Source organism: Varanus komodoensis, unplaced genomic scaffold (assembly GCF_004798865.1).
Source record: "Varanus komodoensis strain SLA01 unplaced genomic scaffold, ASM479886v1 scaffold7_3, whole genome shotgun sequence".
NCBI classification, from domain to species: domain Eukaryota; kingdom Metazoa; phylum Chordata; class Lepidosauria; order Squamata; family Varanidae; genus Varanus; species Varanus komodoensis.
The window spans coordinates 6,059,142-6,077,695 of NW_025336480.1; the positions used below are offsets into that span (position 1 = coordinate 6,059,142).

Here is an 18,554-nt window from a genome sequence, read left to right on the forward strand (position 1 = left end):
ACTAAAGCCCTGGATTCAGACTTTTTTAATTCTAAGTATGTGCACTAAGCTCCAGTTGCTGGACCTTGGGGTTCTCATGAGCAAGCAAAAACAGAGCCAGAAGTCACCTTTGGTGTACAAAATCCTCAAATTCTATGTAGATAGGCCACTATGACATGCATCTGTTATTCTTCCTAAAATATTTCAAGTGCCAACACTTGCTTATGGCAGTAGTTTTGGAAGGACTGAGAGATGGCTGACTGTAGATCTATATGTCAAGAAGAGCTATCCATGTTCTTACTCTAAGCTAAAGGGACCTTCTTCTCCCCTGAACTGTCCAACATTAAGCAAACACAGTGTTAGAAATTGGTGTTGGCTTTCATGGCCTGTAGTTTCATACTGTGCTTCAAATACTGGGAATCTACTGCCAGTCCATGTTGGCAATACTGAGGTAGATGAACCAGTGGTTTGACTCGGCATAAGGTAGTTTCCTATGTTCCTGATCAACAAGAGACCAAAGAAACAAGTTGGGTTTAATTTGTCACTTTTGGTTTATTTAGTACTGAAAGTGCATCCCATCAAGTTGAGTGTATGCAATGATTTATGTGTCCATTTACTGCTAATGTTTGGAAAGGAGATCCCTGGGGTTGAATGCAAGATTGTTTTGAGACCTTTAGAGTGCCATTTGATGGTGTGACAATTATTTTCTATTACCACATGCACCCCATATCAGAGAGCCTGAAAGACAAGGTTTTTTTTCCCAATCAAAGAGCTGGCCTGCTTTTCCAAGTAAGCATGGAAAAACATTTAGCCCTGCTCAGCCAGGAGATATCTTTGAATTGTTATGGATCCTTAAACCCTGGTCTCTTAGGCTATTTGGAGGATGGAGAATAAAATTATTCCAGTTGTTATTTAAGGAGCAAAGTTCAGTTGTACAACTCCATTTGAAAGTCAGATCCCTCTGTGTGGTCTGGGTCTTTGCTTTCATTCAGTCTTTTGGTGTTTCTTACATGTTGCATCTGTAGGCCAGGCAGTGGTACTTTTGTAACAAGATTGAAAATTGAATGCCGGTGGGTATTTGGCCACTGCACAAAATATTTGTGGCCGTTACATAGGATGTTGGTTGCCCCTTTGGGTTCAGGCAGTGCCTGATCACTGAAGAGTAGATGGCCAAGGAACAAACAAACCAGACCCCATCTTTAGGGTTACAAATACCTAGATGCTATCTCAGTACTACTCTGAGAAGTTCACATCTGAGTGGAACTAACTAACTGGGTGGAACTGGCATTTTCTTTTCTCCTGCCACCCTTTCCCAGCCTGTCTGACTGCAAACATGCCATATGCTGCTGATAAACCATAGAATGTGCGACCCTTTTCTTTGCAAGTTACAGGAGTCAATCTGAAAGGCTTTTGATGCACTTGCATAATTGGAAATGTCTACTTTACCATGTGGCTTGATATTCCTAGGTACCCATCATTGAGATTCCTGGCTATGGAAATCTTTCTGCTCCATTGCTGTGTGACGAGCTGAAAATACAGAGTCAAAATGATAAAGAGAAGCTTGCAGAAGCCAAGGAAAAAGTGTACCTGAAAGGATTTTATGAAGGAGTAAGTAAAACTTAGGTTTTCACTGGAGTCTTAGGAGAAGACTTTTTTCTTTTTACTGGAAGGAAAATGTTTCATCTCAGGTAGATGTATACAATCAATTTTGGATGTAGGGATGAAAAGAAATGGTACTAACATCAGGCTGGTGACACTAGCAGTCTGGCCTTCATTTTCTATACACATCTTTATTTTACTGATTGCAAATCTTGTCCAAGAGGCACCTCTGGAATGATGCACCTTCTTTTGTTTTGGTGGCAGTGAGGCAACAAGCAAAGACCTGACAGTTTCACTTTAACAGTGGAAAAATGCATTCCCCCAAGGTTTCCAGAGTGCAGTTTTGTATCAGATAAGGCACTGCTTTCCTTATGCGCCTTTTAAAAATAGAAAATGCAGCTTTTTGCGGCTGTATTTTCACATTTTTTCTCTCCAAGCAGCAGCAGCATTTTCAGCCACTGGGTGGGGGTTCTTAGGCTTGGAAACTTGGTGCTAATCCTCTGAATTGGCTTATGCCACTTTAGGGTACACATGTCTACATATGTAGACATTTTTGAAAAGTAAGATGCTCTCTTCTGCTGAGCACAGTGACCATCTGGATAAACAACAAAGCACCTGTTAGTGGGAGGAAAAAAATGCAAGAATTGCTATGCTGACATGTGCAAAATAGTTAGCAAAATGTCCATGGATGCTATCTAGGTAAACTTCGTGGTAATTTCTGTGCTCACAAAAGTGCATTTAGTGTTAGCTTTTTTTGCATTATACTCTAGTAAGGTGTATAAAAATGAATGCCTTTCTGTTAGGGGAAGGCTCCATTAGTATGCAGATGGGCACCTCTGGAGGTAAAGCTGTCTGCCTTTACTAGCATTAGCTTTCAAACGGAAGTCTTTTCCAGACATGGGGCCTATTATCTTTTAGCTGGAGAGGCCAACATTGAGGCCAAATATGTTTCAGATGCAAGGCATGTTCTCTGCCAATCAAACATGCCTGAGCATGATTTATATTCTTCCCATTTTCTACAATAAAGTTGTTATCATCCTTTCCACTGATAACAACTGGAACTCCATTAGTATCAGAAGATGCTAGATAATTGTTATTTAATCTTGGATTACTGAGCTTCTTTTCATGCTTCTTTAAACAGGCATGTCTCCTCAAAGAATATCTGCTTGTTGTCATCAGACATCTAATTACAACATCCCCTTCACATTTAAAAGCATGCCACAAAAAGTTTCTTTTGCTTGCCAGTTCATTTATGCAATGCATGTGTGCCTAAAATTGCACACAGGTATATTAAAATCAGTTGAAATAGCTTATTCGTCAATGAGGTGCTTCAGTTGTCCCTTCAGCTATTCTTTTCAGTATTTCTGTGTTGTCCTACCTTCACCGTATTCACATTTTCAATCACCATATTCTTCTTACCTTGGGACTTCCTAATACCCAGCTTTCCCTGCTGAGCCCATAGTTATCCTCTCCATTATAGCACAAGAATCTGGTTATCAGTCTTCCCATCTTTTGAAAATAACTCCACTTAATCTGTGAAGAATTCAGGGTCTTTTGAGGTCAGAAGGTAATATTGTTGGGATTAAAACCTTTGACTCATTTACAGTTATTGGACTTGGGGGCCCAGTTCTATGTATGGCTGGCTGGGGAATGCTGGGAGCTGTAGGACATTTTCCCTGTTTAAACATATGCAGAATTGTACCTTTAGGGGGTTTCTGGAGAGTTGCAGACAATGTCTGGAAAGAAAAGGGAAAGAGACCAGTTTTTCCACATGGGTGCTAAACATCTAAAACAAATTGTAACCTCTGCAATATTCTCCCTTTTCAGATAATGCTTGTGGATGGATTCAAGGGTCAGAAGGTGCAGGAGGTCAAGAAGCTTATTCAGAAGAAGATGGTAGACAATGTGGGTAGTGGTTTGCATTGCTTTGAAAACAATTATATAGCAGCTTCCACATCACATCTTTCCTGGCCTGTTTCTACAAATCACTGCTTGATTTCTTGGAACAGAATCATAGCCACATGAAACAAAGTAGGCTTAACCCCAGTTGCTTTGGTTTGGTGGTGAAGATAAATTATTACACTTGACCAATCAAACAGAAAAATGTCCATATTTAGGATGGTGCTTCCTGTGTGGCAGAGCTTACTCTTTGTGAGCTAATCCCTTACCTGTTTGCTAAAGGCAAGCTTTACAACCCTAAAAGGCCCTGATTTGGGCATACTGCAGAAGAGGGGCATGTGGTACCCCTGAAAATGACCAGCTGCTGTAAGGTTTTAGTTCATGAAGTTTGGAGAAGGAAAGACCATTGCTGTTTCCATAAGTTGAATTCTACTTATCATACTGCACGAGAGTTAATCTAGCTGATTTAGGCATTTCATTCACAAGAGGGTAGCTGAAGTACTGACTGCTTGGTCTGGTGCAGAGGAGGCCTTTGGCTGTGAGGGAAGTGCTGCCCCAAAAAGGCAGGGGCTTGGTGACCTCGATCAAGGGTGCCAAAACCATCTCACCCCAAAGGACCTTGTGTGTCCTGGCTTGGGGACGGGCTGTGTGTGCAGGCATAGCAGGTGTATCCTGGCTGAGGTGCTATTTCTTGATTGGTGGCAGCAGTGAGAAAAGAATGGGGGTCAATTGTGAAGGGCTGGAGAGGTAGCTAGCCCTGTGAGGAGCCACGCATAAGGGAGGACAGGATTTGGACCAGGGGTTGTACACCTGGTTCCTAGATTTTAGTGCCTCAGAACTGGTGCTGTGGAACTTCTCTCCAGTTCTTTCCTTGCTTTTGTCCAGGACAAAACCCAGTATTTCTCTGATTAGGCTGCTTCCGGCTACAAGCCTTACCCTTGTTCCAAGCATTCTCTCTTTGCAAGCTCCGAAACAAAATACTTCCCCTTCATTCCTCCTTGCTGTCGCTTTGCCTCCTGCTGCGTTCACGGTTCCAGTGGGCAATAGAATAGTCTCCAAACTTACATACAGAAAGGCCGATCAGTAATCAAAGCAACATGCCTGCATTGATAGAAACAAAGGGCAGACTGCTCCAGCTGTTCCAGCATTTCCTGCTGTGAGTACCCACAATGTGCTAATTCATGTGGAACGAGATCAGAGAGCTTCTTTGGAACTTATACATATTGGCTCTTGAAGACATCAAGGCAACTTGGTCCTGGAACAGCAACAGAACCAGAATAAGGAGCCAGAACCCTCCATCTCATGGGTAAATGCACAGGGACACAGCAAGCTAGCCTGGCCCCCCAGTCTGGCATCCTTTCCTTGACTTGCTTTCTTTTGCTGCCAAACCAGGCGACTTCTCGAGATGTTGATACTCTGTGCAGTTCTGCATCTGACCAGCTGATGACAGTACATATTAAGGAGTGAGGCAGTGAGTCTTGACTGTCTGGGAAAGACAGAGATGTTTTTAATTCAGCCTTTCCCAGCCAAGCTGGGACTGATGGGAGTTGCGTTCAACATGACTGGATCTTATCACATTGGGAAAGGCTGTTCTAAATTCTGCAGAGCTAACCTCATCTACTAAAGCTGGTAGCCTGAGTTCCCCACCATTTAGTTTTGAGACTCTCTCGTGTGTGCATGTGCATAAAATTCTAAGCAGTAAGCTTAACCCATCAATTATATCTGAATAAGGGCAGAAGCACTTGTAAAGAAGACAGGAAGGCTCCTCCTAGGATTCCTCATTTGGCACTACATGGGGAAAGAGGTCCAGAATCTTAAGACTCTTCTAAATCTGAGGCTACAGCTAAACAATCTAAGGCAATCACCCAATGAGCTCCATGGTTGAGTGGGAACTAGAAACCAGATCTCCTGAGTCCCAGGCTCAGTCTCAACTACAACAACACTGGCTCTCATATAAATTCCACTGCACTCCATGGTCCTCTGGGAATAACCAGCAGCCTGTTTTTACAGGATTATTGTCAGCTACCTGGAGGAATTCCATGGTCTCCCCTAAATTGTGAAATAGCTTGCCGGGTGGAGCTGGGCAGGGGTCTCACAGCTTCAAATTCGGTCCCATGGTCCCTGGGAAAGGGGCTTATGCGCATTCTGCTTTGATTGCTTGGTGCTGTGGATCTTCAAGATTTTCTGGACAATTTTGTGGTATTGTTTGTATTATCTTAGTTCACTGCAGCATTCAATTTGGGCAATCCATGTTGTACAAAATTACACTCCACAAAATATACATGAAACATGTAATGAGAATGCAGGCATTAGTAAGAAGCTTTTTTACAACGGAGAGAGGGCTGGATTTAAAGCAATTGGATAGTTTATTCCTATAAAATGCTTTAGCATCTTCCAGAACACCCCCACAATGTTAGGGAAGGACTAGCTGAGGGCCTTCCCCAGCCTTACAGAGAGGAGATTAGAGAGGTCAGATTTCTCCCCACCCCAAGAGGCAGACCCCTCCCTGGAGGGGGAGATGCAAAAGCATCCCATGGACCTGGGATGCCCTCCTACAGTTCCTAAAGTCACAGGTTATTGAGCAGGTTATTAGTAAAATGTCCAGGAACTTTGCCAGTTTTTTATTGCATGAGATTCATTTTTCTTGTTACAGCATTTTAATTCTGCCCTTTTATTATTATAATACAGGGCGAAGCAATGATTTATATGGAGCCAGAGAAACAAGTGATATCCAGATCGGCTGATGAGTGCGTGGTGGCTCTTTGTGATCAATGGTGAGTTGGAATTAAAGACGCAGTTAAATTTGTCACATGCGTACCCCACCCTGTCATTGCAGCCTTCTCATCCAGATGACCCTCAGAGCTACAAGTCTAATGTCTTCCCCAAGACATGGTGGCTGGGGATACTGGGGGTTGTAGTTCATTGCATCTGAAGGCTGAGGGAAGCTGCACCATGCTATAACTTTCCCCTCCTGGTTTTAGGTATTTGGACTACGGTGAGGAGAACTGGAAGCAGCAGGCTTATGACTGCCTGAAAAGGCTTGAGACGTGAGTTATGGCATATAGGGGCAGGGAATGTGTGGGTTAACAAAGAGCCAGGAGACAATGCAAAGATGCATGCTCTTCTTTTCCCAGATTTTGTGAAGAGACAAGAAGAAATTTTGAAGCTACTCTGAGCTGGCTACAGGAACATGCCTGTTCAAGGACCTATGGATTAGGTAGGAGGAGGCTCAAACTTCCCTGTTACTTCACTAGAAACGCAGCTTAGGTATAAGACCCTCTTAATTTTTTTTTAAATATCTGATGCATAGTGAGGCAGCATATGCAGTCTAGGATTTAAGAACGCTCATTTGAAATGAACATATTTTGTCATCTTGTAGGTACTCGTTTGCCTTGGGATGAGCACTGGTTGATAGAATCTCTCTCTGATTCTACTATCTACATGGCCTTCTACACAGTTGCTCATCTCCTGCAACAGGGTAATCTCCATGGACAAGGAGAGTCTCCTTCAGGCATTAGGTGAGAAGGGAGGGGTGGTAAGGAGGGGGGTGTGCATGTTTTCTTTCAGGGAACCAGCTTTGTGCTTTACCAAGTGAAATTAAGGAAAATGAGCCCCCTGCCCCACACACTTTGCATAGGTTCACTTCGCACTGCAGCAGGAATCTGATAGATACTGGATTTGCACAAATGCAATGTCCATAGAGCACCTGGAAATCTAAGCAGAGTTGGAAACAATGGTCATCAGAACTAGCCTCCTCCACCCTGTACAGCTATTTTTAAAATATTGCTTCATTTTCTCCGGGGAATGACAAAAGTAACTGAGGCGAGAGGCAGATGGCTAATCTTTTTCACTGACTGTCTGATATAAATAAATAGGATCCACTATCCTATTAACTTCTTTATGTAGTTCACATTATACATTTAGAAGCTATTTATGTCTCCATACTTGAAAGCTATTATAGAGCCTTTTAGACGACAACTCTCTTTTCAAAGCCCTTTTCATGTTAGAAGAAGCCCAGCTTTGGGCTTCCTGCAGTACTTCAGCTCTCAAACTGAAGGCTAGACATTGTGGCTGAGAAAGTGGGTGGTAAGGTTTTCCTTCTGAGTCATGATAATAGTCTTGCTCATCCTTCCTGGCTATTAGCTGATGGCTGATGGGAGTTGAAGTAGGCTAGGTTAGGGAAGGCTGGTAAACCATAACCTGATCTAATTGCCTTACAATCTCCCCGTCATCTTGGTTTGCTATAGAATTTAATGAGCTGGGTGTGTTGGTCCTGGAAAGTACCCCTTTAATATCTGCCCCTTACTGCTGTGTTCCATTGCCTTCTGAAATTTTGAGAGTCGACCAAATGAATGTGGAGCACGCCTGCTTTGAGCGAAGCCAGAGGGTGAATGCTTTAGAAATGGAGATTTTACCAGCATTCTCGCCTCTGCTTTAAGTTTTAAAGCTGATGGAAAAGGGAAGCGAAGAAGATTGGTTCAGATTACAGCTATTTTTTCCTGGTTTTTGAAGACAGTCATGGTGTGCCTGATGAGCCTTACTTAGACTGCCTAGTAGTTCTTTATCTCTCCCTCCCCCCACTCCCTTTATCTGAAAAAATAACAGCAGACTGAGATGAGTAGAATTTAACTTGGCTAGAACAGTGCTCTTTGCTGCTGCTTTTTTTCCTCTAGTCAAATACTGCAGCTATTGAAGAGGTCCTTGTGCCAAAGGCGACGTTACTTCAAATGTGTCCAGCAGTAATGCGTTTTTTATTGTTTTTACTCTGGGGTGGGTGCACGGGATCTAAAATTCTATCTCCTACAGCTGGGTTCTAATCTTGCTTGGGGGTCATGTGCCTACCCCAAAGTGATGTAGCTACTGAACACATGTTGAAATTACCATCTCCTTTGGCCCTTAATGTGAATTGCTAACTTGTGTTGAATGTATCAAATGTATTCATAAAGGAAAATGAAAAAAAAAATGAATGGATGTTAATTCAAATGCCTTGAATCCTTGCAGAGAAAGGTTGGATATACACATAATAAGATAAATGCATAAATAAAACTCCAGTGAGATATCAGAATTTGTTTGTAGCTGAAGTCAAGGAACTCTTTATAGGTCATCGCACAGTGCAGGATGTGGATGATTGCTTTGAATTGTGTGAAATGTGCCACTGTGTGTTCTTCCTGCTTAAGTTGCGCTTGCTATTTGTGCCGGCCAAGCTGCTGCTAGAGGTGACTGTTCAAGAACACGAAAACAAGGGTGTCTGCAATGGCAACAGAAGATCCCTGTATATGTGAATGCTGAAGGCAGATCTTGATGTAGGGACCAATCAGGCGGCAGAGCAGGTTGCAAATGGAGCCATTGCAGGGAGGCTCCGGGTCCTCCTTGGGCACAACCTGGCCTGCAGGGTGCACTGTGTCACTGCTCGTTTTTAGCATTCCCAGTAGCTAATGTTGACTGGATGCAAATGGATTTTGAAAAGCCAAATAAATAATCACCAGATTAAATGTTCTTTAAGTGTATCTTATTTTGAGGAGTCAAGGATTAATCTGTTGATAATTGTTCTAGTTCCTTCTCTACCTTGATAATGTCTAATTTGGGGTCTATTTCATGTCTGTCTTGTCTTATCACTGTCCTTTACACACTTATCAGTGGGTGTAGTATTATGAAAAATGGTTATAACCTCCCCACCAGCGTTACAACTTTTGCCCTATTTTTGGACTCCCAGAACTATTGCTTTCCAAATGAAAACATTTTCCTCTGAGTGCCACATCCAAGGGAGGTTTGGAAGGCAGTGACAAGAGGAGAAGCATTCAATCCCAGGGGTGCCTGCCCCCAGCTGTGGAGTGATCTTTCCACTGGGTCCTGCCTGGTACCAATCCTTTCTGTGTTGAAGCATTTAAAGACATCCTAGGATATATGATGGCTTGAGGAGAGTACACATCCCAGGCTAGTGTTTTAACTTGAAAATAAATCATGGTGTTTTATTGTATTGTCTACTTTATGAACCCTTGTAAACCACTTAAACTGTTGGGTGGTATACAAATGAAATAAATAATAAGTTTGAAAAGCAAGGGGAAATTATTTGCTGTCATGGTAGTGCATGAAACACAGGCATATCTGATGCTATTTGAAATTGAGTAACACAGTCAGATGAAATGCAGAGCATACACAGTGTACGCTTAGTCAACAGTTTCAAAATGTTAAAGATGAAATTTCATTATTGCCTCTTTCCTTTATTTCCTAATATAAACAGGGCAAACCAGATGTCCAAAGAGGTGTGGGACTACATCTTCTTTAAGACAGCTCCATTCCCTACAACAAAAATCCCCAGGGAAACATTGAATCGACTAAAGCAGGAGTTTGAATGTTGGTATCCTGTGGATCTCCGTGCTTCTGGCAAGGACCTTGTTCCAAATCACCTGTCATACTACATTTATAACCATGTGGCCATGTGGCCAGATCAAAGGTCAGTCTGACGTAATAATATGAAGCCATTTCAAAATGTGCCTTCTCAGCTCCTTTTATGCAAATCATACCAGCGTTTCTGTGGAAAACCTGTTACGTTCAACAGAAAACTAAATAGTCAGGATAATGTGAAACATAAATTGCTAATAAATACTGGAGTAGTGTCATGAGAGATCATCTTGCGATTAAATGAATGCCAAATAGCTGACATGCAGGGAACCTCTTTCAGTCTTTCTGAAGGCCAAATTCGTGTTTGGAGACAGCCTAGTGGTGGGTGGGACTGAAGGCAAAAGTGGTGGGGCCATGAAGTCCAACATACCAGCATGCTTTCTCTTAAGACACTTTCTGCCCACAAACTAAGCCTTTAGGGGAGGCATTTCAACATCTTAGAAAGTGGGGAGATAGGCAGAAGTCAAGACACCACTAAACTGTTGGCACTGGGGGAAATGGACCGGGGCTGGCTGTTGGGACAGCGAGGGGGCTGGGGTTGGCCTGGCCCTAAGGTTGCCTCCCATGTGAAGTCCCCGCTTGGCTGTTCTCCCTTTCAATCCCACGCTCAATGGGCAGTTGAATGAAGCGAGGGAAGTCACCTTCTCCTGCTCTGCTGATTGGCATGAACTCATCCAGTTTTCGTGCTAAAGGCAGTAGCATGTGTCGCGCTGTGCTTTCCGTTAGCCTTAAAGGTGTGCTGAGAAAGGCCTGTTGTTCTTGCTTGCCCACGTCCCAGTAAGTCCTGCGATGGCAGCCATGGAGCTTGCCAAGTGCTGCGGAATTCCTACCCCAGTGCCCTGCATCTGGTGATCCTTGAAAATCTGATCTGAGTTTCTGGTATGATACCCTAGAAAGCACACCAGTGGTCCCTGCTTTGCCCGCTCCCCACATGCACCAGGTTGTGATAGCTGGTGCCAATTCAGCCAGGTTGCTTGGCCAGGCAAAAGCTCTGCAACTCCAGAAAGTGGGAGATGGAGCCACCCTCTCCCCAACCTGTAACTGTGTCTCTCCCAAAGTGCTTACTCTGATCCAGTGGCAGCCATCTAACTGCATCCTTCTGCAGCAAGTGAGAGTGAGAATATTTTGCTTCTCCCTCTCTGATGGAAGGGCTAGCAAGGATAACAGTGCCATGTTCCCCTCCTGCTTTACTTGGCTCCTGCTACACTATTTTCAAGGGATGGAGGCAAGTTTGTCCTAGCCAGGAAACAGCTATTACAAGCAGGCATTCTTGCTGTAACAGTTCAGGCACTTTCAGGACGAACTGGAAACCGAATAGCCGTTCTTATGGGAACATCTGCTTGCACAAGCACTATTGAAATAATGAGATGCTTTGCAAGGCTTCAGTGATACCCTGAGTGTGACACAGTATAAGTGTATCTGAACACCCATACATTATCAGTGCTTTGAGTTCAAGTTTCAGCAAAACTGCTCTTGTTAAGCCATATACTTACGCTGCATCCCTTATTATCTTGGGAAGTTCAGTCACTCACATGGTGGCTTTTGTGAGCAGACCTTTTGCTTGCATCTAACGAAACATTAAATGTTTGATTTAAAGGGAACTGATAAAGAACCTTTTCTTTTTCTTGTTTGACCTTTGCATGCAGAGAAAAATGGCCTGTAGCTGTGAGGGCAAATGGACATCTTCTCCTGAATTCAGAGAAGGTATACCATCTTGTGTAGTCTATATTATACATTTATGATAGTCAGGACTGTCAGGAAAGCATCTGTTCCAGTTCCAGAAATCTTATAATTGTCTGACTTTCTAGTGCATGTTGTTTCCAGTACATTTATTCAACAGATATCTGCTTGCTTTCCTATGTGAGTATCAAATGCTGCAGTGTCTAAGAATATATATTTCCTGTCATTTCCCCTGAATTTATTAAAACCTCTGTTTATCCCAAAGCTTTGTCTGTTCTTGCACGGTCAACAGAAATATTTGCAGGACTTTTAACAGGCAGGTAGTTATTGAATTACATTTTCTAGGATCACTAATATTGAAGATTTTTTTACCTCAAGTTCAAGTAGATCTCACTTTTAGATCTTAACCATAGAAATCTTTTGCCTTGGTAGTGTAGGTAAGACCCAGAGACAACTTATTCCATGTTTGTTTTCGCCTTCTCTTGCATTTGGTATACATTGGATGTTCACCCATATAGAATCAAGCCACAACGCTGGTATTGTTATAATAAATCAAGCAGTGGCCTTTTAAATTTATTCATTTCTAGAGGAGTTGATTTATTATGGTTCTCAGGGTTTGCCATATTTTAAGTTGGTTCATATGCCTCTCTTTTAATCTTCCCTTACCGCAGATGTCTAAATCTACAGGCAACTTTCTCACTTTGCATGAGGCTGTGGAGAAGTTTTCTGCTGATGGTAGGAAAGCATAGGAGGATGAAATGTGAAAAATTCTGCTTAATTATTGGCTTGATTTTACTGCTACCATTTCCATAATAACTGACTTAATGTTATGTTTTGGAATGGAGGACATAAATGTGTATCTGAATAATCAACAGTTTTCCTTATCTGTGGCAAAGATCAGCCTGTTGGGACTGCATAAGGAGAGGCCACCCTTCTGAAGCAGGGGGGCTAGCACTACACTGTGCCTCCCTGCTGTCGCTTTTAACTTGCTCTGTACCCTTTCACACCAAAAATCATCCTGCTGTGCTGTGATCCAGCAATTTTATCCCATTAGCAATTCTAATGTTTTCCTCCTATCGCCTACTTGGTTTCTGAAGTGTTGCTGTGCTTTGGTGGCTGGGGGTGGAGGGGGGATTTTTAGCAATGCATGTACTTGTGCATCAGAAATATGAATGATTTTATCATGTCTCCAGATCTCAATTAGAGAAGCAGTTGGGATTCAGGCCTTGTGGTTCTTTTGTATATAAACACACACTCACAAATACCTGATTCCCAATTACTTTTCTAATTGAGATCCAGAAATGTGCTAAAAATGTGTGTGTGTGCATGCAAGCGAGAGCAAGAGAGAGGATTCGATTCAAGCCCCTAAATCCAGTTTCTCTTCTAGGCATGCGACTGGCATTAGCTGATGCAGGTGACACTGTAGAAGATGCAAACTTTGTGGAAGCCATGGCAGATGCTGGCATCCTCCGCCTGTACACATGGGTGGAATGGGTGAAAGAAATGCTTGCCAGCTGGGACAGTTTGAGGAGTGGGCCCGCAACCACCTTCAATGACAGGGTCTTTGCCAGGTACCAGAATGAAGTGCTGTGTTTCTGGGTTTAAAACACACACCATATGTGATCTTTTTTACTTTCTTTCTTGGGACAGTTTTACACAGTCTTGTTACATTACAGGAGCTTGCATCCTGGTACTTGTCAGCTGTTTTGAGATCCATTTTGAATACAGATAGAGTAAAAATGTTTTAAATTAATAAAAATACTTCTTTATCCAGTCTAACTCTTGCTTTCTCTTGTTCTCTTCCTCTTTCTACCCAACCCCCCCCCCCCAGTGAAGTAAATGCAGGCATTTTGAAAACAGATCAAAACTATGAGAAGATGATGTTTAAAGAGGCTCTTAAAACCGGCTTCTTTGAATTTCAGGTAGGCTGCAAACTCTCCAGAGTACAGGCCCTTGACATTTTTGTTCTAGCCCAAAGGATGTCAAGGCAGTTTACCACAAATTTTAAAATGTGCAATAAAAATACCAGTATTAAACTAGAAGATAAAACCAAAATAATCATGCCTTGTTCTTTCTGCTGAGTAAGACCACTATTCCTCTGCCTTGTTCTTTCTGTTGTACTTCTATCACCTAGGATGTGGGTGGGAGGAAGGATGGATGGATGGATGGATAAAATGGAGTGATTGGGAAATGTCTTATATGATCAGGCCATCTGTCAGTCAACCTGCCCACCTGTTAAGAAAACGTCTTGAGGTAGGCTGATGGTCTAAAAACATGTACCTTGTCAGAAGAGGAAGAGAGTCTTACTCAGCTGTGCTCCTTGAGACCCCTGAATGGAAGGGAAACTGCAGATTGAGCCTGCACTTTACAGATACTTTGCCACTGAATTACGTCCCCTTGCACAATGGCCTCTCTGCTTTTGCTGAATCACAGAGCACAAATTTAGCTTCGTGCAAAAGGAGAAGTATAAACAAAGCAGTACCCTTGCAGTCCGTGGTCTGTGTTTCGGTCGTGTGCTTCCACATGACAGAGTTTCCACTTTGGCCAACAGAGAGTTGCAGCATTACCAGGCTGTAAAGAAGGAGAGCTGATAATGAAAGCCAAAGAGGGTTTCCTTTCTCTCTCTTTTAACAAAGCAAATTCTCATCAAGGCTAGACGGATCGAGAAATCTATTCCAGCTTCCATTAAAAAGCAGCCTGTTTTTCACCAAAGTCTGTAACGTGTCGGTAACTCTTCAGCCTATCTGCTCGGCATGTTGCTTTGCTTAGTAACGAATTGCTCTCACTCCTTTTACAGGACTGACTTCCAGGAGTGTGGTTCGGCTGGCTAAACTATGTGCATAATAATAGATCATATTTATTGCCTCTTTTTTCCTTACTACTTAATGATAGCTTTTTATGTGGGCCATTCAGAGTGTTAGTGCCTAATCTACAGTTACAGTTATCCTTGACTTTTATGCCTGTGCCGATAGATGTCTCTTTTAAGAGCTATAATAATGTAAAGCTATATAATGTCCAACTGGCAGAATTTCATTTGGTCCTAATCCCAGCTGTTGCATTTGTGTTTTTCTTTAAATAAAAAATATGGCCCCTTTAATAATCCACTATAGGATTATAAGTAGTTTATATTTTAAGGACAAATTAGAGGAAGGAAATGGTCTTCTGTGTGGTGCTTTTCTGTGACAGGGTGTTTTAATGGTGCTGTGCCGGCTCTCTTTCAGGCAGCAAAAGACAAGTACCGTGAACTCGCGATAGAAGGCGTGCACAGGGACCTGGTGCTCCGGTTTATTGAAACTCAGACCCTCTTGTTAGCTCCTATCTGCCCCCATGTCTGTGAGCATATTTGGACCCTGCTGGGCAAGGTACGGCTGTTTATTTACCTGTGAGATGTCTGTGTGTATGCGTGTGTGCGTATGGAGGCAGGACTTGTGTGTTGCAGGGCCCTCGGGCGAGCAGGGGGTGGTGATGCCAAGCATTTCTTCTCCCTAATGCCAGCATTTGTTTTTAACTGCAACTGAAAGATGGACTCCATCATGAAAGCCTCCTGGCCAGTGCCCGGCCCCATCGATGAAATCCTGATCCGCTCTTCCCAGTACCTCACTGAGGTAGCCCACGATCTCCGCCTGCGCCTCAAAAGCTACATGGCACCAGCAAGAGGAAAGGTAGTGTCAGTGCCCCCCATCCTTCTAGGACACCGTCCCCACCCTGGTGCCCCCAAACACCTCCCAGCCGCCTGGGGATACTCCCTATTGGGGGTTGCTGGGAGTTGCGGTCCAACCCATCTGGCAGGCAGCAGGTTGGGAAAGGCTGCTCTGAGCATTCGTGTATTCTGCTAAGGAAGACCCGCCTTAATGTTTTCCAGAAGGGCAATAAAGAGGCACCACAGAAGCCCTCCCACTGTACAATTTACGTGGCCAAGACCTACCCACCGTGGCAACACACGACGTTGTCTGTCCTGCGCAGGCATTATCAGGTGATCATCCTGCCTTTTTTGTGCTTTTGTGTTAAGTTCCATCGACTGACCTGTAAAATGATTTTCACCAAGTTAAGAACCGTATTAAACCCAACACAGCAAGCACAGGTAACAGCAAAGAAGAACCCCTATTTCATTTTATTCTCTGTCTCATTGCTTGATTTCTGCACTCCCGCTCTTCTTTATTGACAGTAAAACTAACTTGGCATTGAGTCCACTGACTCTAAGAGGAAAAATTTGTATTTCCTCTCCTTTCCGTAAGATTGCACAGGTATTGCAGGGTTTGGGACTAATGCCCCTTTGAGCACATGGTTAAGTTTCTTGTATAATCTCAGTCCGAGCAACACTTTGGAAATGGATGTTATGAAGATTTATAACTAATCTGCACATTCAAGGCTTGGTGAGCTCTTTAGTTTTGTACCAACCGTACTGTAGAAATACCGATTTGGTCAGGCTAGCGCAACATCATTATTGTACAAGCTGCTTATTGTGCTGATCATTGAGTGTCATCATTCCTTGGCACTGTAGGAAAAGTGTGGAGTGCGCTCTTCTGTTTTATAATTAACATAATGCAAAAAAATCTGAACTTAATAGTTGTAGTCCCCGAACTGTTGCAAGGCTCAGGAACAATGGCATTCGTAGTTCAAGTAAAACAGCTAAGTACCCCCAGTCCCTTTGTGGACTTGCAGTCTTCTCTAACTGAAGTAAAGCTAATCTCCTTTTCATTGGAAACAATGAATCTTGGCCACTTGATGTTTGTTGCCATCAATCTATTTTGTGGGGAGAGAGCATCTGGATCTTCCTAACAGAACAGAACATTTTTTTTGGAACTTGTATTGAGGGAAGTTAAATGCAAATAAGATACAGTTAAAGCTTGCTGAATAGTAGGTTGAATCTCACAAGGAGAGTATCTGAGCTGATCAAAGCCTAGTCCCAGGTACTCTGAAGACATCCATTTTATTAAGCAGTGAAAACTAACTAGTTCTTACATTTATAAACACAGAAAGCTGTCTTGCACCGAGCCAGTCCATTGGTCCATCCAGCCCAGTATTGCTGAGACTGAATTGCAGTGGCTCTCCAGGGTTTGGACAGAGTTCCCCAGTCCTTCCTGGAGATGCCAAGGATCAAACCTGAGGCCTCCCACCTGCAAAGCTCTGCCACTGAGTCACATCCCCTCCCCTTAACCCAGGAACTTCCTTATGTAAGATTCTGTATTTAAAATCCAGTCCTTCCTCAGAGGAGCTCTCGGTGGCACATGTCATTCTTCCCCAATTCAGTTGTTTCCGAATAGTGCAGTGAGAGGGATGCAGGTGGCATAGAGGTTTAAACTGCTGTCCCAGCTCCTGCCAGCCTTGCAGTTCAAAAGCATATAAATGCAAGTAGATAAATAGGTACCACTTTGGTGGGAAGGTAACAGCGTTCCATGCAGTTCGGTGTTTAGTCATGCCGGCCACATGGCCACGGAGACTGTCTGTCGTCTAGGAAACAGAGATGCGCACCACCCCCTAGAGCAGGGGTCTCAAACTCAACTTACCTGGGGGCCGCTGGAAGTAGAGTCTGGGTGAGACTGGGCCACATCAAGTATTCCACCACCATGGTGGTGGTGGGCCTCTCATCCCGCATGGCTCCCGGAGGCCAGCCCAGGCGCCACCGGCGCTTTGAAAGCTGCAGGGCCCCTCCCCCGTGCCCCGCCCCTCCTGGCAATTGGCCCGCGGGCCGCGAGTTTGAGACCCCTGCCCTAGAGTCAGACATGACTGGACTTAACGTCAAGGGGAAACCTTTACCTTTAGTGCAGTGAAGTAGGTTAGATGGAGTGCCAGCAACTGGCCCAAGGCCATCTGGTGAGTTCCCTGCCCCAGAGGAGATTTGACCAAAGTCTCCCTTTCACTTGCTTGCCACAACACCACCCCAATGCTGGGCTGTTTTTGGCACAGCTCCACATATCTGGCAGGTGAGGAGGGAGGGCAGGTGGTTGGTAAGGTGGTGGAGAAGATAGGAGGGAAAAGTGCCTGAAACAGAAGCGTCTTCCCACTTCAGAGGGGACCTGCGCCATTTCCAAGCACTGGCCTTCACATTTTTCGAGCCACCATACCAGACGCAGCCCGCCACCTTGAATCAGGGGCTACTAAGTGTTCAATAAACCAGCTTCCCTCCTCTTCCTGTTTCTGTAGTGCTGGAATCCAGAAGAACCGGAAAGTTAATGGTGTTCCTTGTGAACCACAGCTGCTGAGTTGCATTCAGCTAGGTGCATTAGACTTTGCGAAGGCCTGAACCAATCTTTGTGCCAGCAAAGCATGTTATTAGCCAAACAGAAAGGAAGAAGAGCTTTGCAAATTAAAATGTGGTTTTATGTATATACTTCTCTGTTCATTAGAGTAACTTTCTAAGCAGTGATATTTAAAGAGAATTGGAATTTGAAGAATTCTTGGGGCAGAATGGATTTCATGAACATGAATATGAGTGTAAAAGGGAGTATAAGGATGATAAATTTTGGCCTGAGAATTACAAAACCAAATTGACCACCATTTGGGAGAAGCTAAAGTGAGAGATGCCTACACTAACCTCTCAAACTGTCATGTAGCAGTATAATTGGGTCTCATGTGTGCTTTACTTTTGTTATAGGCCAATGGAGGCCAGCTACCAGACAACAAGATAATTGCCAGTGAACTCAGCTCCTTGCCAGAACTGAAGAAATACATGAAAAGGGTTATGCCTTTTGTTGCAATGATTAAGGTCAGCCTTTGTGCAACTTATTTCCGAGCTATTGGAAAGCCTCTGTCAGCCCCGTCTCTTTAAATGCTTGCTTCTGATGCATACAAGAACCCCAAGAAATTATGCAACTATTTCAGTTAAAACAGCACACAGAGGTGCAAGAAAACCTCAATATAGGAAATGTCTTCAAAGTTGGTGGGCAGCTGCTGTCATGTATTTGTGTATGTATTTGTGAGGTAATCATTAGGGTTTCTGGGAAAAGCTGCAGAGTTCAGGTGACCTTTAAAGTGGAATTTTTTGGGTCACTGCC

The 18,554-nt window shown here is 43.5% G+C and overlaps 1 protein-coding gene across 2 annotated transcripts in view; it reads left to right on the forward strand.

Annotated features, from left to right (window-relative positions):
- LARS1 (leucyl-tRNA synthetase 1) overlaps nt 1–18,554 on the forward strand; it is a 49,250-nt gene that overhangs the window by 18,381 nt on the left and 12,315 nt on the right. For both annotated transcript variants that reach the window (XR_006417023.1, XM_044454327.1), the window contains exons 14-28: nt 1,447–1,587; nt 3,406–3,483; nt 6,166–6,251; nt 6,459–6,524; nt 6,612–6,694; nt 6,857–6,995; nt 9,719–9,931; nt 11,526–11,583; nt 12,231–12,294; nt 12,947–13,130; nt 13,391–13,481; nt 14,781–14,921; nt 15,081–15,221; nt 15,422–15,532; nt 18,155–18,265. Coding sequence is in view for 1 of the 2 variants with exons in the window: in XM_044454327.1 (XP_044310262.1) it covers nt 1,447–1,587; nt 3,406–3,483; nt 6,166–6,251; nt 6,459–6,524; nt 6,612–6,694; nt 6,857–6,995; nt 9,719–9,931; nt 11,526–11,583; nt 12,231–12,294; nt 12,947–13,130; nt 13,391–13,481; nt 14,781–14,921; nt 15,081–15,221; nt 15,422–15,532; nt 18,155–18,265 (1,707 nt within the window). In the remaining variant the exon portion in view is untranslated. The remainder of the gene's footprint in view (nt 1–1,446; nt 1,588–3,405; nt 3,484–6,165; nt 6,252–6,458; nt 6,525–6,611; nt 6,695–6,856; nt 6,996–9,718; nt 9,932–11,525; nt 11,584–12,230; nt 12,295–12,946; nt 13,131–13,390; nt 13,482–14,780; nt 14,922–15,080; nt 15,222–15,421; nt 15,533–18,154; nt 18,266–18,554) is intronic.